This window comes from Vidua chalybeata, chromosome Z (assembly GCF_026979565.1).
Source record: "Vidua chalybeata isolate OUT-0048 chromosome Z, bVidCha1 merged haplotype, whole genome shotgun sequence".
In the NCBI taxonomy this organism is placed as follows: Eukaryota; Metazoa; Chordata; class Aves; order Passeriformes; family Viduidae; genus Vidua; species Vidua chalybeata.
Window position 1 is genome coordinate 3,529,086 of NC_071570.1, and position 23,533 is coordinate 3,552,618.

At 44.4% G+C, this 23,533-nt stretch overlaps 1 protein-coding gene across 2 annotated transcripts in view; it reads right to left on the bottom strand.

The window, feature by feature from the left end:
* SETBP1 (SET binding protein 1) overlaps nt 1-23,533 on the bottom strand; it is a 266,550-nt gene that overhangs the window by 237,987 nt on the left and 5,030 nt on the right. For both annotated transcript variants that reach the window (XM_053969032.1, XM_053969033.1), the window contains exon 2: nt 11,614-12,274. In XM_053969032.1, the coding sequence (XP_053825007.1) occupies nt 11,614-12,105 (492 nt within the window). In that variant the 5' untranslated portion in view covers nt 12,106-12,274. The remainder of the gene's footprint in view (nt 1-11,613; nt 12,275-23,533) is intronic.

The window sequence follows — 23,533 nt, forward strand, 5'->3', positions numbered from 1 at the left end:
CTTTCGCACTCACCCATCAATGCTGCGGTATCACACCTGATGGTAAACTTACTGAGCCCCTTGGGCCTCTTATTTACCCATCAGACCCTCTCCAGCACTGCCTGCATGGCTGTCTCCATCTGGCAGAGCCCAAATCCTCCTTTCTCCTTACCTCACTGTTTAAATTCCTCTCCCACTGGGCTGCTGGCTTTTCCTTGGGAACAAAGCACAGGCCCCTTGAGCAAACACTTTACCCATCTGTGTCCAACAGCTATGACAAAAACAACTCCCCTTACTCCTAAAGGTCTCCCCAGACCTCATAACACACTTGTCCTTTCTGACTCCCTCCCTGCTCTCAAAACTATATTTGGTCACTTTGCCCAGGCTTTAGGCTTATTTACGGACTTTCATGCTACCTGTGGTCCTTGTTGAGTCTCTTTGGTGTCAACCTGCATCTGTTTTCACACAAGTGGCAAGTTTGCAGGCAGGCAGTCAAGATGCAGAGAGAAAAGGGGGCTATAAGGGGAGCATAAAGCATTGCTATTTTTTCTAACCAGGGATTAACACATGGTTTTTAAACAAGGGGACTCCCTTCCCAGCTGACAGCAGCAGCTGCAGCTTCTGACTTGCTCGCAGAGTGGCAGGGAATCGAATCAAAGAAGAAAAGAAGAAAGAGGACAACCCTTCCTTGGGGAGTAGGAAACACAATACAAGCTATTCTAAAATCCCTGAAAATACTGGCTTGGTTTTAGGTCAGGCTCTCCTTCCTCCTTCTGTCCCATGTACCCCTACCCCCTCACACACACCCCACTCAACAAAGGGAAATTGGTATTTTTCAAAATTCTTATGAAAGCCAACCCGGCAGATGGTTCTTTCCATGCCGGGGAGGAACAAAAAGAAAAACCTGCCAGGATACACATCACTGAGATGTGACAAAGATGGGCATGGTGGCTGGCCTTTGACCCAGAGATTTCATAGGCCTATTAAACCATGTGGCCAAGATGGACTGAGTCGACTTCTATCTCCAGCACGCAGCTGCTATACCCCATGGGCTCATGCTGAGTATATCAGATTAAGTGAGGTCAGATCGATTGAAAAGAGACAGGGTTTCCATCTCCCACCTTTTCACTACCTTATGACAATCTTCAACACCAACATCTAAGCAGGTTGAAGCACAATTCAGTGGCCAAAGAAACATATAGATAGTAAAAGACTTGTTTAGAGAGTAATTTGCAACAGTCCTACTTTACCAAAATCTTTCATATATATCAGTGATATGAACTCCCAACAAATGCAGAAAGCCAGCAATAAATCACTGCCAGCCCTTCTATCACACTCAAATGCCTCAGGTTGAGCATCTGGCTGTGTGTCACAAGCTGCCCTCCTTTTTCTTTTAAACATCCTCTAGATATCATGAACAGCCAAATTACAGCCCAGAGCTCTACATCCCAAGGACCCAAGCTGGCTCCATGGCTTTCCCATGCCCACCCTCCCCTTCCCCCAATTTAGAATCAGGAATATAATTACAAGTGCTGCAATGGAACTAAGACCAAAGAGAGAGAAAAGGCTGGAGGGTATTTGTCCTGCTGATTGCATAAATTATTGGAGAAAAGTATCCCATGGAAAGCAAGATGTTGTCTTTGGGAAGAGAACTTCACCAGCTGTGTGCTAGTAGACACCATGTCAGAAAATGGACAGGACAAATTAATTATTCCCATCCAACCTGTATACAACATGGGATATAAGAACCAGAATACCTTGTAAATCCAACAGCATCAGCTCCCAGTGGAAGATGCAATAAAGAAGTGCCTTAAAGCTCCCTGTTAATGCGGATTAGATAGATGACTAATGTAGGGATTGTCACTGCAGCTGAATAGACGTTGGTGGGAGGCAGAAATGAAGGCTGATCAAGACACTGTTAGTGCTGCTGCTCCCCAGTGTAAAAAAATATCTGCCTCAGGTCTACTTTTCTTAGTCTTAAGGGTGACCTTTCATCAAATTACCCACCTGGGAATGCCGCAGGTAAAATTTTGGTGAAGCTACCCAGGCTGGCACAATGTTCTAGAGGAGCAGGGGAGACTACTGATAAAAGTCTATGTAGTAATCCCAGTGTAAGCTCTACCTTAGAGGTATGAGGAAACTGTTTCCTGCACATCCTCCTGGGAAATGTTTGCCAACCACATTACAGAAATGTCTTCTCACAGAAGCACCAGTTGGGGAAGCAGTGACTCGCCCTGCAGTGAGGCAAGGGTGTGATCCTGGTGACTCACTGAAGTCCAGTGCTCAGGCCTCTCCTTGTCACAGTCCTCATGGAGAAAGGGGAGCCATATCCTCTGGCTCATTTGCTTGTGCCACCACATTCCTTTGGAAAGCGAGAGCATTGGGCAAGTCAGAATTACCCACAAATCCCCTCTGGGCTGATTCTCATCTTTCAGCCATGTGGAGGGAGAGCAGCTCGCATGAAGTTAGGATGCTGCAAAGTACTGGAATTCCTCAATGTACCACCCAAGTTTATAGTGGTTGAGTTTTTGTAACACCCAATGTCGATAAAAAGATACCATCTCTCTCTGTAAACCTTGCCACCCAGGTGAGAGAGAACCATGAGAAACTGATGAGGAGATAATGAGTCCTCCAGTAGATATTCCTCATTCAACTCTTACCACATTTTAGGGTTTACAGACCAGAAGGGATTATTAAGGGCATCTAGGTCAACTGATTGCATGCTGGCCCCAAAACTCCGCCCCCTTATTTCTGCATCCAGCCCTAGCTCTTTCCTGAGATAAGTTTTATTTTTAAGTGAGAAGTGAAGATGCAGATGCATTTTGAAACAAATCGATCTGTTTAAATGGCAACTAGAAAAAGACTGGTTTCTAGAAGAGCTCTGCATTCCATGCTTGGAGATCAGGCTACCCCTGGGAGACTCAACTGTGTCATGGTTAAGTAACCACAGCTCAGTGAAAAAGGTTTGAGCATTAACCCGGCCTTTGACAGGTTCCTTAAGTGAGTCACTTAATCTCATTGCTCTGTTTCACATTCTGTACTAAGAGACAAGATGGTTCCACTTACCCTCCTCTCTACAGAATTTGTGAAATTCTTGTGGGAAGACAGACTCTCCTGATGCCTTCCTTTGTACAGGACTAGCCAACAGCAGACATGGATGCACAACAGCAGCATGGGACAGCACCTTAAAATCCCATTTGGTTCTGCAAACACAGCTGTAGTTGACCATGTCCTCATCTTCAGCCAACCTGTCTTGGCCACAGTCTAAGCCAGATCTCAGGTATACAATCCCATTTGCAACCTGTAGTAAGACACCTTAGCCCTCATGTTGTTCTTTTCACTGATAGCCCACAGCTCCAAGAAAAAAAGAAAAATAAGTTGTTTGGACTGATACTAACTACTCTGCCCAGCCTGGAGAAGTAGAATTTGCTGTCCATCATACATGGAAGCAGTGTCATGCTACTGGTACACACACCATGGCTTGGCATTCCTTTCCTCATAGCAGCCACCTGCAGCTCAGAGTCCAAATATAACCGTGATGTAGAAATGTCCTGAAATGCACTTTATGTCCTGAAATTAAGAAGCCAACAGCCACTGGCCTAACTTATGTTAGAAATCATGGCAAGAAGTGGAAAATAAAGCTCTTATGAAAACACAGCTAACTGGACTCGTCCTTGAGGATCACATCTGAAATGGAATAATTTTAAAGTCTAAGAGTTGGAAAGGTCTCGACATTAAAAAAAAACAAAACAAATCATGTTTATTCTGGATATTTTTAGACCAGTTTCCTAAGGAAACAAGGCTAACATGGTTGCACAGAGTTTGTGTGTATGTAAATGCACACACAAAATCCTTTCCTGCCTGCACAATCCTCTCTCTTCTTTTTTTTTTTTTTTTTTTTTTTTGAATATTTTGTCCAGTTTTGATCAAATGTGATAGAAAATCACAATCTTTGGGACACAATATTCTAAGATATTTTGTTCAAATTGTTCTCTGGGAACAATTTGAAGAAGAAAGGGAACTCTGAGAGGCTCCCAAAAAGGGTCTTAGCTGAAAAGTTCATTCATCACTAGACACCTGAGAAGTCACATAGGAGGAAAGTGGCCAGAAACCAACTTTTGCAAGTCTGTTCCCTTAAAAAACACAAAAGAAAAAAACAAGCTGAGGGCACCAGGTAAAGACACACTTTCCCTTCAAATGAACTAAGATGGGTCTATCACTCAGTCCCACTGGCTGGGCAAAGAATGGAGCCAGTGAGAAACCCATCTGGGAATGAAGCATGGGAAGAATTAGACCTGATCTGAGGGGGCTGGCTCTGTGTGTGTGTGTTTGTATGAAAAAGGAAGTCAAGATGAAAGTCTGTTAGTAAATCAGAAGGTATCTGTGGTCACGCATGCCTGGAAGGGGAGGAAAGGAAGAACTGCAGAGAAAAGCTGATGCTGGAAGAACACGATCAGGTGGACTGACACCCCAAAATCTCTGCGAATGAAAACACAACCAGTTTGCAGCCCTGGGTGTACACGCCAGCACATCACATCTCCATCTCTGTTAGCCTGGAGGCCATGGTGCTTTCGAAACAACACACATGCACCAACTTGGCCGAGGGTTTGCACCCTGTCCTCCTGCAGTTTGGGAGTGGGACTAAAGACCTCCACCTGGACCCCCAGCTTCCTGCACTTGTCCCAGCTGCTTCCTTGCAGCATCTCCTCAATCCCAACACCAGGTCTGTGGATATTTTGTCATGGTTGGACGAGAAAAACACAGCACAAGTAAACAAGGAAATGTCACAGAAGGCCATCGAAACTCAGCTGTGGGAGGGAGAGACTGCTGCAAAGCAAAACCTGTCCTCAACACAGACAGCTTCCCCAAGCCCTGGTCATATGGCAGCTAATCAAGTACACCAAGTCTTCCTTGTTTGGCACTCTGTGTTCAGCAGAAAAAGCCTGCTTACATTTCTTCAGCCCATCCCTTCACTGACAGATGTTTGCTCCTTTAGCACCCACTTGACTAGTTGCAAAAAAAAAAAAAAAAAAAGCACAATTCTTTGGGAACAGACAGAACTGAGGGATGGGCACCAAGCTGGCTCAGGCAGAGCACCAAGCTGGAAAAGACACTCTGCCTTATTGCTGTCACAAGATATCCAGATATCCAGGACATTTTGCAAGACAGACACTTCTCCAGCAAGCTTTGGAGGAGAAGGAAGGGAAAGAAGGGTTAAAAGCTGGGATCCAGCCCTCCAGCTCTTCCTGGAGAGGCTTTGAACCACCTTCAGGTGGGACCAGCCTCCTCCAGATGGCTATGCAGGGGATCAAGATGACTCAGCTCCCAGTGTGAGCACCTCAGGTGTGTCTTCATGGACCAGAATGAACCTAAGTTGTGCTCACCTCATGGAAAAACTGGTTTCTTAAGTGAAGAAATTATTTTTTTCACAAACACAAACCAAAAAAAAACTCACCATGTATTCTTTTTTTTGCTGTGAGCCTAACATACCTGGGGTGGGAGACCACCAAACTGCAGCTGTTTCATTTGTGCCTTCAACAATGTGGTAGAAAGAAAAGCTAGCCTGAAGGGCACCTGGGATGACTATCAAAGAGCTGAGTTTGTGTATCTTTGCAGCCATGCACTTGTGTAGAAAGACTAAAAATGCCAGGAGCTTTGTGCCTGTTAGAGCAGCTTTGCACTGATCTCTCAGCTGCTCAAGAGCCAGTTTCGCCTTGGAGGCAGCTAGGAGAACACTCCTCCACTGTGCTGGCTCTTCTGGGGCTCTACCATTATACCATAACCTGGGAAGAGGCTGAGCTCTACTCTGCTTGTGTGAGCTCCAGTTACCTGCCACAAGCATCATGCAGAGCTGCCTCAAGGCTTTACAAAGAAAGAACAAGGACTAAACCAGTACAGAAACGGGTCCAAGCTGAAGGGACTGTGGATGTTCCATCCTTTGGGGAGGGTGGAGAGGGAGGGGAAGAAAAAGAAGCTGTAAATCAAGCCCTACCAATTCAGGCAGGTATGACTAGCCTCCAAGTGCCTTCTTTTCCTTGCTAGGCCACAGAGAGCAAGCACTTAACGTCAACCCCCTGGGCCACTTTTGGGATCGCAACAGGAAGAGCTGACTCAGATGACATCGTGCACAGGGATGCCCCTAGCAAAGAGGGATAAGTATGCATGGTGAGCAATTGGATGATCATGCACACAAATCACTGGGGAGATGAGTCCGGCACAGGGGTAATGCAGCAAGAGCTGTGGATGCACATGAGAACCTGGAGGGAAAGCACAATGTGCAGTCATCAATAAAAAGAAGGGGGAAGGAAAGGAGGGGGAGCACTTGTGATCTTCTGTGGAAAAAGAAGGCAGGCAGTGATGCCTTTTTGCTGGTCCTAAAATCACAAGCCAGACACAGTTAGGTGATAAAAAGGGGTTACCTTTATCAGGATCCTTAGGTGCACAATTCGCCAGGTGGAAAACTCCAAAGATGACCCATAGCATAATGCATATATAATTTTTATATGTTTAACAAATTAGCATATCTGACAGAAATCCCCACTTAGAGACATCAGTGGGGAGGTAATTTGTTCCCAGTTCAGCCTTTCAATTCCCCCTCTTTTGGATAGGAACTTAACTTTATGAAAATATGGCTTGTACAGCTAGTTTCAACCTTGGCTTCCCCAAGAATCTAACCTTGGACCCCCAGCTTGGAGCTGCTAGGGAATTCATTTTGTCTTTCTGTCTAATAGAGTAGGCGAAATGCTAGCTATAAATACCATGATAGGCTACAGACCTACCTACAAATATATGTAGAAGAACATAGAAATATAATAAATGAATATAAAAGAAAAAAAGGCAAAAATCAATTTAGCATCATCAATGGTGAGAGCACCTGAATGAGAGAGTCCTTAAGGAAAGGTGAATCACCAGAAAAAGTTGCATATGTGGGGTAGTGAAAAGGGAGACTGTGAATTTAATTTCAAGGGGGAAAGTGTTAGAACTGCTTCCTTCAGAGAAATGGCAAACACCTACAAAAACTCAAAGAAAAAAAAAAAAACCAAAAACTAGAAAATCCAGAGATAGAGTTTCCTCTGACTACACACAAGGAAGCTTTACTTCCAATTGACTTGCTGCTGTGCTTATCTCTTAGCAGTAAAATGCATTCACCCATCCCAAGCTCTCAAAAAACCCTAGTGCAGTAATTACAAAACCACAAGCTTACATCCTCTGAAGGACATTATGCATATGATGAAAGCTGCAAAGAACCTTTGTGCCTAAAGAAAGAAGGGGTGGAAAATTAAGTGCTTACAGACATAAGAGAAGAGAAGAGAAAAAAAAAACCCAATAAACAAATGCAGGGAAGGGACAAAAAAAGGAAATAAAACAAAACCAGAGAAATAACTGTTCATCTGGGACTTGTTAAATGCTACATGGCAGGCAGGGAATGCTGATAGGTTGCTTCAATGCCTTTGGTGCCATGCTTTCAATATTCTTTCAATATTCTGATAACGTTTCCTTATCTGAAGGAAAATGCACCTTTAGTGTTGCTGAGGTGGTTGACTAGAACAACCCTACTGCAGGTGAGAGAGCAGCAGCTGCTGAGCTTGCCAGCCTGCCAGCAGGACATCCTCTGGGCTCCTGGCTTTTTTCTTCCCTCCCTCCCTCTCTCCCTCCCTCCCTCTCCAATCAGACTAAATGAAATGGAGCTATTTGTGGGTTTAGAAGTGGCAACAGTTCAGCCCACTTCATCCCCAGGTGCCAAAGGGTTGAAACAAGAGAAAACTCTTACAGAACATTTGTGCACTTTCCAACTGCCACACAAGCAGCCAAAGAAACAGCTCAAGCTATGATTCAACTTCTGAGCAACCCCGGGAAAGGCTTAGGAAACTACCCTTACTCTTTTTTTCAAGAAGGGGAAGCCGATGTGAAACTTGGCATAGTCTGGACTTAAAAGAAACCCCAAAAGTTGTTGGGTTGCAGCCAGGCATTCAAGCCAGCAAAGCAGAGGTTCCCAACGCTGGTATTCTCTCATCCCCTGCCTCTCTCCCCATTCCAGGGCATCAGCAACTGCACCCAGCAAGATCCTCTCCTGAATTCCCTCCCTTCCCATTCAGGATCGCATAACATCCCTGGGGCGATTGCTCACACAGAAAAGCAACATGAGGAAAGTATTTAATGCATGTTTATGTCTTTTAATATAGTGTAGCAGCTGGAATCAAAGGCAAAAACCCTGGGCCTCAGCACACGAGCATCGTGGCTCTCCACAGAGTCCCCTTCTAATCACTGCTGCTCTCTGGACCACAGCTTTAGAAATCAAGCACTAACCCCTATTGCCTAATTAGCAGAGCAGTGTAAAGCTTAGAAACAGGCATATCTTCTTCCTTCCTAAGTGGCCACTGAATAAATGCTATATCCCTAGTTCACAGTCCCTTTTTACATTGCTGGCATTACCAGTCCTTTGTGTACCCACATGCTGTTACTTAAATTGCTTCCATGTTTTCATTACTTGCTCTCTGTGCTGTGTGTATTGAAACTCCTGCAAGAATGCTGAAGTGGTATTTCAAAGCACTGGGGACTGCTGGAGATGTAGCTGGAAATATTATGCAACAATCTAAGGGGATTTTTCAAGTCCTGATAGAGTTTGCACTTCCTCAGGGGAAAAATAAATTTGGGTGCTACTCCATGATATTCAGGACAACCACTCCCACCCAGCATAGGCACAAGAATGGCACTTGCAGCTCAGTCTGTGTATATTCTTTGCATCCACAAGCAAGGTGGTAAACCCAAATAATGCTCTGAAACATGTGCAAGGGAAGTGTGTACATTGGGCCAAACTCTCCTGGCAAGAATCCATAAAGGACAGTGGATTGATGCCAGATGAAGGTCTGTCCCACTCTTTAAATGTGTTGTTCCCTCCTTCTGCTGCCAGGAGCTGCTTTTCTGGAGCTTGTGCTGATTAAAGCAACAGGCAATCAAAACAGCCTAACGCTGAAATTTCAAAACCGCCAAAACCATTTAAATGTGACAAATCACTTTTTTTTTTTTTTGTTCCCCACAACCACTACTGCAGCTCTCAATGGTTCTGCAAGTAAATGCAGAGGGTTCCTGCATGCTCTGCTCTTCCAGGGAAACACACAGATAGACCAGAGAGCTATATATCCATACTAATTTCAAGTTGCTGTTTCCTCCTAGTTATCTTTCCCCCAAAAATTTCTGAGCCCATCATAAGATAGATATTGGCCATAGGAGAAATCATTCTGCCGTCACCGGAACTCTTCTCCCACTCGTTCCCAGCCTGCCTTTCTGCAGTGCCTTTGATCACCCATTGATGCGAGGTGTTCACAGCCTGATCCTGGAACCCCACGAGCCGAGCGGCAGGCGTGTGTGAAATCCCCCCGGCTGCAGGGACGCAGGTTATTCCCCATCCTGGTGATGCAGGCTGTAGCTCTCCAGGCATCAGGCACACCCCTTGAGATCACAGCACTGGGGTCTTCCAGACCCCTGCCGGGGACATCTCTGCCGCAGCTGCGGCTCAGCAGCTGCCGCTCGGCAGCCGTTGGGTGTTATGCTAATGGTGCACCGGGGCAGCAGCCTTCTCCCCATCTGCTCAGAGCACCCACCTGCTGGCTGCTGAGGTTTTTTTTGTTTGTTTTAATGGCCAGATTAGACCAGTGTTGACCCAAAGCGCTCCCAGCTTGAGAACAGGGTGTGTGTGAGCACAACTCCAGCCAGCTCGGACCTCGCAACACAGGTGCAAGCTGGATGCAGCCGTGTCTGAGCCGTGGTCTGTTTCTTTCAAACTCCTTATCCTCCTGCAATAAAGTCATCACCCTGAGGATAACCATGCTACAAGGTGCCTTTTTAAACTATTGTTCCCACTGGGTTTGTTTGGTTTTTGTTTGGGTTTTTTTTTGCACATAACTTCCTTATGCTTAGCTGTATTTATTCAACCTTTTTGGATGACCACACAGAAAAGAACACACCTTCCATGTCCATCAGACTGGGTGATACATAGAAAAGAAGGCTCTGATTTTGTGCAGTCATATTCTCCACAGCCCATGCATAGTAAATAGGGGTTTGCAGTTCTTTTTTTCCCTCTACATAGCTATGGAAGGATTGCTTGTGACATTTTTGCTGTCACTGAGCATAGTCTCATAAAACTGCTGCTTCCCCTGAGACCTCTACAAACATTCAGGGAGGGCAGGAAAGTGGAAATTAGACATTGCTTGGTGCTAAGGAAGCAGCTCATCCTTTTCAATAGGTGGGAAAATCTCTTCTCAAAGTGTTATTGGGCCAAACCTCTGCTGTGTTAAAAAGATCTACCTCTTTCATGCCCATACACTACATCACTTAAAAGATTAAGAGAAAAAAAATCTCCTTGAACTGGGTTGTTTTTGGTTTGTTTTCAAGTTCTGCTTGTAAGAAAAGGACTCCTAAAGTGAGTGATGTTAATCTCCCTGGGCTCTGCCTTGAGTCAATGGGAAATATCAATGCTTAAAAAAGTGATTTTGAGTCATGAAAATTTTGGTCTAAGTCAGTCTGCCGAGGAGGATTTCTCCAGGAAGAGGTGGTGGCAATTAACCTCCTCAAGGCTTCACATAGCCCTTTGAGCACCCATCACGTGTATAAGGGATGGGAGAAGAAGGATCAAAGCTGCATGAGCAGGAAAACCAAGCCATGACCCAAGCCCTAATCAGTGGGTGCCTAAATCCCAGATCAATTTGTCCAGGTCTTGGAGACATTCGTGCATCTTTTGTCAAATCTGGGGTCTGAACTCATCATGGAATCTATGTCTTACTAAGGAGGCAGAGGTGAAGTATTTTTACTATGACCTGACCAAACATACTTGGCTAATGCTTAGGACAGAAAATACCACTAATCCAAAAATTTGTGTCCCCAGCAGTGCTGCTTAATACACTCAAACTAAATTTGGTCTATGTACTAAGTGTAGGCGACGCTACAGAAAAATCAAGCCAACAGCAAATCAAAAGGTGAAAAAAGCTGAAAACAGTTTGTAATGAAGAAAGGATTTTCTTTCTTTTCTCATCCTTGAATAAGTGAAAAAAAAAAAAAAATTCCATTTTTACCCAGACTTAAAGTACCAAAAATTTCTCTGCAGAAGGATATTTCAAGAAAATTATATGCATCTGGAAGAAAATGAGACTTATAATGGAAGTATTTTCTGTAGCATAACTATAGTGCTACTCACACAATGCTATAATCAAGAATAATGGAGCCCATCACCCAGAATACAGGAATGAATTCAATTGTTCACCATGCACATACCTCTATTTTAAAAATGCAGTTGAATGCTTTAACTGCCAAAAGGCTTGAGCATTAGTGCTCAGGCACAAAGCAGTTTAGAAGTGAGCTCCTTCATTTCTCACTCATGTAATCATTAATCTCAAAACTCAATTACATACAAAAATAGAAGAAGCCTGGTTGAACTTTTGATCTCTTCTGAATTGGTTCATCTGAAGGATAGTTCAAGATCATTCCCAATGCATACGTGGCAGTGCAGGATGATACTTGCCCTGTGCTGCTCCAAGGCAGCAAAGGCTTGGCTTGGACACAGATTGGTAGAGAAGATTTGTTCCTTCTCTCTCCCTCTGCTTCTGGGAGAAACTGGAAATATTTAAAAATGGGACCTACCTTCTTTTTGGAGTGTGATCTGTCCTCCTCCTTAGTTGTTTTGCTATTTTTCCCAGTTCTGGAAAGTTTCTGCTCCCCAGACTGCTTGATGGTGATTTTGATCTCGGGAGGGCAAATATAGTTCTCCAAATTCTTTGGGGGCTTCTTCGCTCTCTTGGTGGTCTGGATCTTTAGTTTTAAACTCCCCTCCGTGAAGTTAGCCTCCTTGATGGAAAACTCCTGCTCCTCCAGGCCATCTCCTGCCACCCATTTCTCGCTGTCCGCATTGGAAGTGGAATCCACATCTCTTCCGGAACCCAGCTCATCCTCTTCCTCAGGCTCCAGCCTCTCGCTGCTCACCGGGATCCCTTTCCCCGCACCTGATGAAGACAGCATCGTCTCCCCTGCACAGCCTGAGACAGGCGAAGGCTTTGTGGAGGTGACGGCAGTTGGCAGAAAGTCTGCCTCACCTCCCCTTTGCCGGGAGCTGCTCAAAGTCTCTCTGGGCTCCATGGCAATATCACAACGCCCTGGAGTTTGGTTGGAGGGAAGGGGAGTACAGAAGGGGATGAGGGAAGCAAGGGCAGATATGATCCCAGGGAGCGAATGGCAACTGTCCACCAAAATCAATGTCCCGGTCACCCAGAGGCTGCAAGATGCTCAGAAGAGACCAAATGTGCCACTGTCAAAAGAAAGGAGAAAAGATAGAGGAAGTTAGCACATGCACACATATATCAAATGAGTATGGAGATGTTTGATAAAGGGCACAGGGCACACTCAGGCACCTGCAGCATCTCAAGGGCTTTCCTTGGAGCAAAATGGGAACCAAGGCTCACCAGCATTTCTGAGGGCTGGATCTGACATCACAAAGCAATGAACAATTGCCATGACTATTGTTAAATTAATGACAATAGATATACATTAAAAACAAACAAACAAACAAACAAATACAAACACCCCAACTGTTGTCTAAATGCAAACATCTTCAACTCGACTTATGCAATAAATGAGGGGTCAGCCAGCTCTCCACACCCATGAACCTCCTCATTACCTTGACGTGCTCACTGTCAAAGGGTTTCCAGTGGGGGGAAAAAAGTAAACTCAGATACTTGCCTTGGGTTAAACAATAACCCAGTGATCAGAGCATAGAAAACATGGTGCTGCCCTCTGAATCAGCAGCAGAATTTCAAACTCTCTGTTTCCTCACTTCCCATGTGTGAAAGAGACATGCCCTTGGCTGCCAGCTATTCTGAGAGTAATCCTGCTTTGGATGAATAATTCGATAGAGACCAACTGCAGCCCAAGATGCTCTGTGGGATACTGGAATTGGAAGAGGATCCACCTGGGCTTCTTTCAGGGCATTTCAGTATCCCAAGCATTGAGGTGCATGGAGGGAAACTAAACTCAAGGTTTTCCAGAATTCCTCATGCCCTCATTCCACTGTTCTGTGGAAAAGCCTTGGGCTGGATGGCATACAGACTGTGCTCTCAACCTTGGAAATTTTATCTTTCTTTAGAACATCAGAGATGGAGCCCTTTGAGATGGAAACACTCTTGCTTGGGATGTTACAAAGCCTCAGTTAAAGGGAGAAGCTGAGAATTTTGAGTTGAGGTAAAAGTTGCATCACCCAAGGACATCTTGTTAAAAGTAATGCTTATGGGGTCTTTTAAAAGGTATTGAGGTGCTTTCACGCACCCTCCCTAAAACTCCCCTATTGCCACCCCAAACACACATTTCTTCATAGCAAGCCAATTTCAGCCACAAAATTAGCAGAAGAATCCACAAAAAAGTGTAAGTCTACAAAATTAGTAAAGAGAAATAAATGTATTTTCTACTACTTTAGGAGAAACAATGAGTAACACTTCTGGCAAATGGAGAAGGAACCGGGAAGGCCTACCAGGAGTAGGTGCTGGGAGTGCAGACTGGCTCTTTCAGGAGTAGCTCCCTGCTAGATTAGTTCAGCTACACTTGACCAAGTGCCATCAAGATCTGAGCACAGCCAGGGATTTCCCAGGTCATTCTTGGTAGCAATATGCCACAGAGAAAAAAAAAAATATCTTGCTACCTATCACCAAATCAGAACAACAGTGCCAGTGTACACTACTGTAAAGCACAGCTCACCTAGAAGAAACACGTCCTTGTACCACTGGTTTCTTTTTGCCTTTTAAAGATACCTTGCAGGGGCTTGAAATTCAACAAGAAGTAATAACAAGTGCCCTTTATTAGTTATAGATCCACATTTGCACTGGAGTGTGGCCGTGTGTCACTTTTATGACCTGGGCATGGATGGCTACTAGTGGAAAGTTCTAAGTGTCCTGCAGCTCCATGAAATCACTCAGGGACCTCCAGCCAGGTCTCAACAGACACAAATTCAAATAAAGTTCCCATAAATAGCACAAGCTGACAACCCAAGCAGAAAGAAAAAAAAAAAATGAAAAAGAACTTGGAGTTGCCATCTGGCCTTAGGGATGGTTGCTGTAGCTGACAGGAGATAGAAATACACCACAAAAACAGTTATACTTGAGTTGCACATCTCCTGGCAGTAGTGGAGAGACTCATTTCCCAGAGCTGTTGTCACTGATCTCACTTGAGATGATCTTGAGGAACCAACAGATCCAAGGTTTCATGCATGTCTGCCCTGACTCACCCTGTGGTCAGCGAGTCTCCAGTTCACCTCTGGGAAACAAGGATCACACTTACGTCCTTCAAACCCATTGTAGAGTGGGTTAGTTAATGCCCTTACAAAATGCCATACATTTTGAACACAAACCATGTGGTAGTTGCTAATTACTAACACAATTAGTACATGAAAACCACCCAGTTGCAAGGAGCTGCTCCACCTAATTGACCGACTTTGCACTTTGCCTCTCCTTGTGCTTGTGGAGGTGATGGGAGTCAGAGACACCTTCCTCTTCCAACCGGCCCAATCAAGAAAAAGAAAAAAGAAAAAAAAAAACTTATTTATCTGCCGTTTTACATTGTTAATCTACGTGGAGAGGGACACAGTGTACACACTCTCCTGGGCTGCAACACAAACACAAGGTGGTAAAAAGCTCGGCGGTGCAGCATTCCAGGGAGTTACCGCTCTGGTATGCACGCATGTACAATGGGCACTCTGTGCCGGCCTCCGCCCACAGGCTTTTAACCTCTCTCACTGCTGGCTGCAAAGAGCAGGCTCTGGAGCAGCTCAGCAGGATGAGCCCGCAGCCACGCAGGGTGCAAGGAAGGGACAACTGCCATTGCCTTTATGAACCAACCCTCTTGGGATCCTCAACTGAACGGGAGCTTAAATGCAGCTCATGGCTCCAGGACAGAAAGAATCATTCAGGTTTTGAGCCATTGGGTAATGTTTTATGAAGGGTGAATAAAAAGACAGGTTTCTGCTCCAAAATCTGGTTGTAGGACCCAAATGCTGGGTCATAGTGTCCAAGTACTCATCCTTGCTTGGCTGTGTGCCTCCAGCTCAGCATAAACAAGCAACAGATAAATAAAGTCATAGCATTACACCCGTGTCAGATGAATTCATGCCAAATCCACCTTAAAACCCAACGTAAAAATATCGGCCTCCTGTTCTGCCAAGAGTCTGCAGATGATATCACCAGACCCACAGGTAGCAACAAATAACCCTGCACTCAAGTGCTGCACCCAGAATTAACTGGGTCATTGTTCTAGATATCTCCTTACTCTCCTTCAGGGTTAATAGTTAAATGACTTGGGTGCAGGGACATCATACTCGTCTTTCTAGTTTGGGCAGGCTACCTGTGCTTTGACTAATTAAAAACCTCACTTCAGGCCTTTGAATGTGTAACCTCTACTGGAAACCTCCCCTCTCTGGAGTGCCTGTGAGCAGAATCATAGAATGGTTTGTGTTGGAAGGGACTCTAATGCTCATCCAGTTCCACTCCCCTGCCGTGGGCAGGGACACCTTCCACTATCCCAGGTTGCTCCAAGCCCTGTTCAACCTGGCCTTGAACACTTCCAGGGATGAGGCAGCCACCTGCCAGGGCTTCACCACCCTTACAGGGAAGAATTTCTTTACAACATCTAATTTAAGCTAACTCTCTGTTCGTTTAAAGTCATTCCTCCTTGTCTTGTTGCTGGAAGAGCTCTATTTCTGTTTTAAATACATGAAGTATGTCTAAACTTCTAAGTGCTGACCCAAGCTGCTGTTCCAGGGCTCCAATGCTCACCAGCATCAAGTTCCATTCAATAAGCAGCTACAGAGGCATTTTACCATCCAAATTAAGCTCACTGAGGAAAGTGTTACTGCTAGCAGGCTTCCTGCAGTCAAGTTAAATTTGAGGAGGATAATTCACAGGTGAATGACAATAAATTTCACAGAAGTTGGCATTAGCTCTTAATTAGGGAGAGATTCACACTTCCTCTGATAAGTACTGAGAAATAATCAAATGCCTGCTTGCTCAGCCTTGTTACCAGTGCTCATGCTTCCTATCAACTCCTCTGGGCACCTCAAACACTCTTCTAGAGTCAAAGGCCTTCAAGTACAAGACCCCCATTTGGGTCATACTGTATGTCTCCTGTTAGGGGTTCTGAATATTCTCCCTTCTTCTGCCTCAGGCAACCTGGTACTTGTGAGTATTCAGATGCCTCAGGTATAAAGTGATTAAAGTGAAAATTTGCCGAGGACAAAAACAGAGGTGAGAGCCAATAGGAGGGAGGAGAAATCCACTTGCTTGGGATTCTCTGTGAAATGAAAGTAGGCATAATACTTGACACAGCTTTTGCCTTAAGCTTGGACTGAATGATCTTGGAGGTCTCTTCCAACCTTAGTGATTATGTGATTCTGTCATTCTAAGTGTGACAGCAACCAAAACAGAAGCAAGCAAACACTGTTTTGACACATGCAAGCAAGGCAGACTCAGCTGCCCAGTGTTTCTGCAGTTCCTCTGAAGTGCTCAAGCACTAGGAACACCAGCAGGGAGTTGGGAGCAATATTAAGAAATGCTGTCCAAATCCCTTCTACACTAATACCACTGTAACTACTGAGACTGCTTTAATTTCATTCATAGAGTCCAAAATGAATCAGTGAAAAAGAAAAAAAGTCTGTTAAACAGGTTCAAGTGAGGGGAAGCTGAAGCACAGGTCTGAGGCTCATAAGAGATGCAAAGTGGAGATCACAACTTTTCAAACTCTGTGTCTATCAGTTTGCCTTTGGATCTTCCATTTTTCCATGGGACACTGCATTAAACCCCTAATCTCTGCAAAATATCCAGAATTCTGGAACCCTCTTTACATTCCATCCTTCTAAAACCATTCATCACTGCACTGGAGACTATGCAGCAGTGTTTAATTATGAGATTGCACCTTTCACTCCAAAGACTCCCAGGCTGCTTCCAAGGTCATGTATGACTCTGTGGAAATGCAGTTGCCTCTGGGCCAGAAGCCAGCAGACAAACCATGTTACACCAAGGGCAGTTTTGGTGAGAAATCTGCTTTTATGAGCAGTGACTGTGAAACTTCAGAATTTGTCATGGATCTTAAAAACCCAACATCCCGGCATGTGACAAGCTGCACTGAACCCAGTTAACCCATACTGGAGTAGAAAAATAGCCCAGCCTATTCCTTCATTATTCTTTTGCAAAAATTGGAATTTCATGCTTGGTTGTAGTCTCTGTCCATGCACTGCCAGATAGCCAGCAGCATGACTTTGATGCTGATCAGGAGCAGGCATCTGATCACACTTCTGTGGAATGGACAAGCACACAATATGAGGCTTAAAATTTTCTTTGTGATGACTTAAAGGCAGTTCCAGAAGATGGGAAAACTTGTAAGCCATAAAGCCAGCGTGGTGCAGACAAGGACATAACATGATACAATACAATGTCTTCTGGCATAAAATTAAATCACTGCAATTTTTTTTTTTTGAGCAAATTTGAACCAATATGAGTTTATACTAGATCAGTAACATGTACCAGTGCTGTATTTAATCCATGGCTCAGAGCCCTGGAGCTAGATTTATGGCAGCTTTGGACCACAGCCTCTCATACTTCCTGAGGGCATGATCCTCTAAAAGAACAACCCAGCTTTGGCAGGGATCTCAAATAATGACTGTGGCAATTATTTTCTGTCCACACTATGGATCACATAGGAAACACCCTCTCCCTGTTACCTGCCTTGTGTCCATCTAAATGAGGTATGTAATTCATTAATAGAGTGAATTAGAAGAAGAAATGTGATTACTCTTCACATGAAGATTACTCTTCTCTCTGCCTCCAACTCTGCTTTTGTTCAAATATTCTAACTCTGCCTCTGATTTTGTGTGGATTATGTGAGGACTTTCTACAAGGGGACGGGATGCAAACAGCTCCAGATGTGGGTTATCCACATGGAAACAAGGAACAAGAGTTAATGGCAGTTGCCAGAAATACAATCTTCACTTGTTTCCATCAGATTGTGCTGAGTCCAAGAGCTACCATCCCTTTGCACCTCCTGAGCAGCACTGACTGATGGGTGTGCCTCAGTGTGCCCAAGTCTGGCGAAGGGAGTCAGGAAAAGTCACACTGGAGGGAAAAAGACACGGTAAACCACATATCTGTCACAGCCAGATGAAGCTGCAAGCATCCTGCCCAAGACAAAGCGGCAGAAATAAATAAAAATCCAAGCACGTCTGTAATTACAGAGGCATGTAAGTATGCACATTACACACACACACACACATATCAGTCTTCTTAACATAGACACATTTAGAGTAGATTATGGAATCATATCTGACCCCATAATTAGGTTTGAGAGTTTATAATTAGATCAGATAGTCACCTTTCTATGTAAGTAACTAACTACCATACAGGGCTTGCAGGAGGGCCAACTGAATGATTAAACAACTGACACGGCCATAAATCACAAGGACAATAAAAGCAATACTGCCCAAGGTACAGCTGTGGCCCGCGTAGCAAAGCACCCATCTGCAGGAGCCGGAGAGGTGCCCATCATGCTGCCCAAGGACTTTTACAAGCTCCTGCCTGAGAACTCTTCCAAGGTTTTGTAAATCTACTCACTCATAGCCTAAAGCTGTATCTAAGTGTTGGGAAAGGGAGTGCGGTCATCAGACCTAAGAACACCTTCTCACAGAGGCTTTTGGTCTCTAAAATGGTCAAACTCCTCCCATTTGTTCCCTCCGAGGTAGGCAACAAAATTTTGGTTTGTGTTGGAAGGGATCTTAACAACCATCTTTTTCCAACCCCCTGCCACGGGCAGGAACACTTTCCACTAGACTAGGTAGCTGCAACCCCAGGACCAACCTGGCCTGGGACACTTCCAGGCGTTTACAACTTCTCTAGGAAATCAAGGGTAGTGTTTGATCCTAATGACATCTAAAGCTGGCATGTGGTTTTTGCCCATTTTCCTTGTGAACATCAGGTCTCCAGGACGCAGAAAAGCAGAAGGAGATGCGAGCTGTGCCTCAGCTCATTACAACACAAAAAGTCAAGCTGGTAGATTTGCCTAAGTCAGATCAACACCAGGTTGCTCAACTCCCAGACCAGTCATCGTCACTCTCAGTGTGATGCACAATCAGAGGTGACTCCTGGGATGACCCAAGAGACCACCCTGAGCACTCTGCTGGATGCAGCAGAGTGTGTGCCACTGCAAGGATAAAACTTATTCCATTAACAACAGCCATAAAACTCTGGGAGGAAGTGTCAATGTGCAGAGAAGGGGACTTAAATGCTTACTATGTTCCAGCCAGCTCTTGCCAAACACACCATCCTGGAGGTAGCAGCAGCTACTCCAGGCTACAAATGGAAAGTTTTATGGGTATTTAGGGAAAGGTTATTGGCACAGAGATCAGCTACAGAAAGCAAACCCCTGTACAATTCCATCATCTGTGTTACCAAACTTTCCTAGATTGACTCTGCTCTTGGAGAGCTGCCATCATACACAGTAGCCTCCTTCTAATACCGTCATGGCAGGCAATCTCTTCTTCTCCCTCTGATCAAACATTTCCCTCTGCACCACAAAATGTGTGGAAAATTATTTCTCTGTATGAATCATTAATGAGAGTTTTGTTTTTATTTACTGCTGCTGCCACAGAACTTCTTCTTTCACTTATTTTTTTTCCCCTCCTCCATTATTTCATTTTTGCTTGCATATGTGCCAAATAGACCAGCTACCTCTTCCTTTGGGAAAAACAAAGAAATAAATCAAATCTAACAACACATCTGAAAGGGAGTGCACCATGTCTTGGCTTAACATCCATTCCTCAGAGCCATAAGTGATGGCACAAGGAGGACCTAAAAGGCTTCAGTCCAGGATCTATCCTGTGCCCAGTCTGGAGTCTGTACAAACAACACATCCCATGTTATTCCATTCTGCATGCTTCAAACGATGCTGGGAGTAAAAAAGGTTGGATTTTGTCCATTCAAGGCACTGCACTGTGTGTTTCCATGCTGAGTAAGCAGTGGTGTCTTGCTTGGTGCTGTATAATACACCAAGCATCCCCAACATCAATAGGGGACTGTGAGAAAACAGGGTGTCTAAAGGGCATACAAGAAGAATAGCAATAATTTGGGGTATTTAAAGGAAAGCATTGAGAGTGCTTTGTCCTACAGAGTACATCAGTTTTTTGGGGAGAGTGTCGGGGCCAGAAAAACAAGAACTTCCCTTAAAGCATCATAAATAGAAAAAGACAAAGATGAAGAAGACAAAGATGAAGAAAACAAAGATGAAGAAGACAAAGATGAGGAAGATGATGAAGAAGACAATGATGATGAAGAAGGAGAAGAAGAAGAAGAAGAAGAAGAGGAAGAAGAAGAGGAAAAAGAACAAGAACAAGAACAAAAAATCAGGAGGCAAAAGCAGCACAGGACACAAGTGGATGCAGCTGGATGCACATGGGACAAAGAGCAGCCCACAGTACTGGGACAGTGATATCAAGAGGCACAAAAATGTTAGTTGGGAGCATGCTGATGGGAAGACCTGAGGCCAGGAATAAAGGCAAGATAACTGGCAGCTGCTGTGGGCAAAGAGAAGGAGCACCTTTGCCTCTAATGAGGGTTAAGAGGAAGTGGTTACAGAAGTGCTGTGTGAAGTTGAATCAGAAAGAGATAAAAGCCTGCTGAATATCCGCAGGCCTGAAAGGCGTCTCCAGCTCAATTACTTTAGTGTGCTCTTTGCACACATTGAGCTCCCTCCAAGGCAGCACAGAGGGTCAGGAGCCCCAAATTCACCACTCAGATCCCCATTGAAGCAGGACCAGCACTTTGGATTATTACTGCTACAGACTCATAGAATCATTAAGGTTGGAAAAGCCCTCTAACATCATAGACTCAAACCATTCCCCCAGCACTGCTGAGGCCACCCCATGTCCCCAAGTGCCACATCCACACATTTTTTTGAAGACTTCATGCATGGTGATTTTAGCACTTCCCAGGGCAGCCTGTTCCAATGGCTGACCAACCCTCCAGGAAACAATTTATTCTGTTATCTAATATAAACCTCCCCTGGAGAAACTTGAGGCCCTTTCCTCTAATTCTGTCACTTGTAATGCTACTAACACCACTGACTCCATGAGGATGTTAAAAGTTGGGATGGGATCAACACTTGGAGAGGAATCCAGTGTCAGGTCAGTCATGGGTACCACCTCGCTTCATCAATGACCCATGGATTGCTGTCTCTTAATCTGAATTCTTCACTTAGCTCCCAACCAAACAAAGTTGGTCTGTTGGATATGATGGGCCAAGAGAACCCTGAACTGAGGTGTCTGTGCTGCTGCTCCCCATCTGGAGATGGCTGTGGGTTTGAATAAATTCTCAGTTCCTACCTAGGAGCATGCTGCAGCTTATTGTTATTTTGTTGTTTTTTACTCACACTACTTTTTTTTTCAAAGGTTTTCCTTAAGGGCCTTGGGAGGTCTGTTTGCTGAGCTAAGGGTGAAGAAAATGTTCTGTCCTAAAAGCCACACCTAGAATGCAGCATGTTTTAAAAGAAGATGTCTCTTCAATGTTGGTGATAGATGTGGAGGAGCAAGACTCATGCTCCTGTGAGTACCTCTTATGACACAGAACTTAATCTAATGTAACCAACACCTATGAAAAAAAGCCATTTATGACTCCTATCCAACAGGATTTGTTGGGCCAGTGCCCTTCTCTTTAAGCCAACAACTACAAGAATACCATTGACTTCAGACTGTCTATACTCCAGTCAGTCACGGCATTAGAAAACATTGCCTCCAGTTTTTGTCTCATTCAAAGACCAAAAGATGACAGAGGCCATCAAGAAGCCCTACATCCATAAGATAGAGACTGCTGTCCTCCTTAAAAGCATGCAGTTAGAATAATTTAAAAAGGGAAAGTGTTTCCTTTTTCCAGTCTCACTTTTTCTGAATTGATTGAAAACAAAACTGATAGCTGGAGAGGCTTACTCAACTTTTCAGGAAGAAAATTGTCACTAGCTGAAGATTTATGGAAATTACAAGGATATGAATGTATGGGTTAATATTTTAAACTGATTTGCAACCTTAGGAACAATGGACATGTATAGTAACACTTTGCCCAGATGCCTGCTACAGCAGGCACAAATGTGTACAGTCCTGTTTGAACACTTACTGAACTCCCCCAGTTAAGCTTTGTGTCTCTGATCCCTTCTGAAAAAGAGCTAAGGGATTCAGCAGAGAACTATTCCCAGTATAGGATTCTATTGAATCCCCACCACAGAGCTCCATAGGAAGGCTTCAGAGAGAAGAGGGAAAAAAAAAAAAAAAACTACAGGAAGGGTTTCCTTGTCTAGGAAACTAATAGGATTTCAGAGGAGTTTCAGTGGAAACCCCACCACATTCTCCAAAGCCAAGTATTTAGCAAGTCTTGAGGAGAGGTAGACATGGCTCACAGCATCACTCCAGAATATGCTGGGTCTGGAAACACAGAGGGAAGTTAGGCCAGTGTCCAAGTCTTAGAAATCACATCAGCAGGACGTTCATGATATGTGGATTCATATAGAGGGAAGACATGCCTGCAACACCTTGTAGTTTGACCTCTGGTTTGAGTATCATCATTTTCTCCCTTCCATCTTAAATCTGGCTTCTCCATCTGCTAAAATGCCAGGACAGAAAGAGAATGATTCATTGTATACATATATATCTCAGTTTTAAAGGTTAAAGCTAACAAAAATTTCGAAACAACTTAAAACCTCAGGCTTCTGATCTTTAACCCATTTCTAATTTTGAGGTATTTGAGTGAGTCGTGGGTTATTCCATGCTTGCCTACCACACATTCTTCTGAAAAGATTTCCCAAGCACTGTTACAAGTTATACCATACTACAGTAGAGGAAACTTTGCTCTCATTGCTGCCATGCTCACGGAGCCCTTGTCTGCCCAGGACTGCACAGCAACCCTTAGCGAACCAGGAATTCACTCTTTCAGAGGCACTGAGAAGATGAATAAGTGACCCCACGACAGTATTTAGCCACAATCCCAGCTCCTCCCAATATATTGCAGAGCCAAACCTTGGGGCCACCTGGTGTTGTGGTGCTCACCAGGGCAGGTCAGAACCTTGTCACCGCCTTATGACTTCACATTTGTGTGGAAATTGGCCTCCTCTTGCTTTCAAAAGGGCACATCAGACTCAGCAGCCCTACACAGGAAAGATAACTCAGGCTCATCCTCACCACCTGCACAACTCCTGTATTCCCTGGAGAACCCCTGTGCTGGATGGACAAGTACACAAGACCCACCAGAGTGCCTACTCATGAGCAAGAGTAAACCTGACCCAGGGATGTGTGAGCAGCACCAGGGTCTGTATTCCTAGAGTATTTCCCTGGCCACCTTCCTCTTTGGTCACCTGGTCTTCTTCAAAGTTTCTACTTGGTCTTTTGAAGAGACATAAAAGACAACAAAACCCTAAATGAAATAATGTCAGAAGGTTTATTTTCATACCCAGTCATCCCAAACTTTACTGAAAAGCTCATCATTGCATTTGGACAATTTGT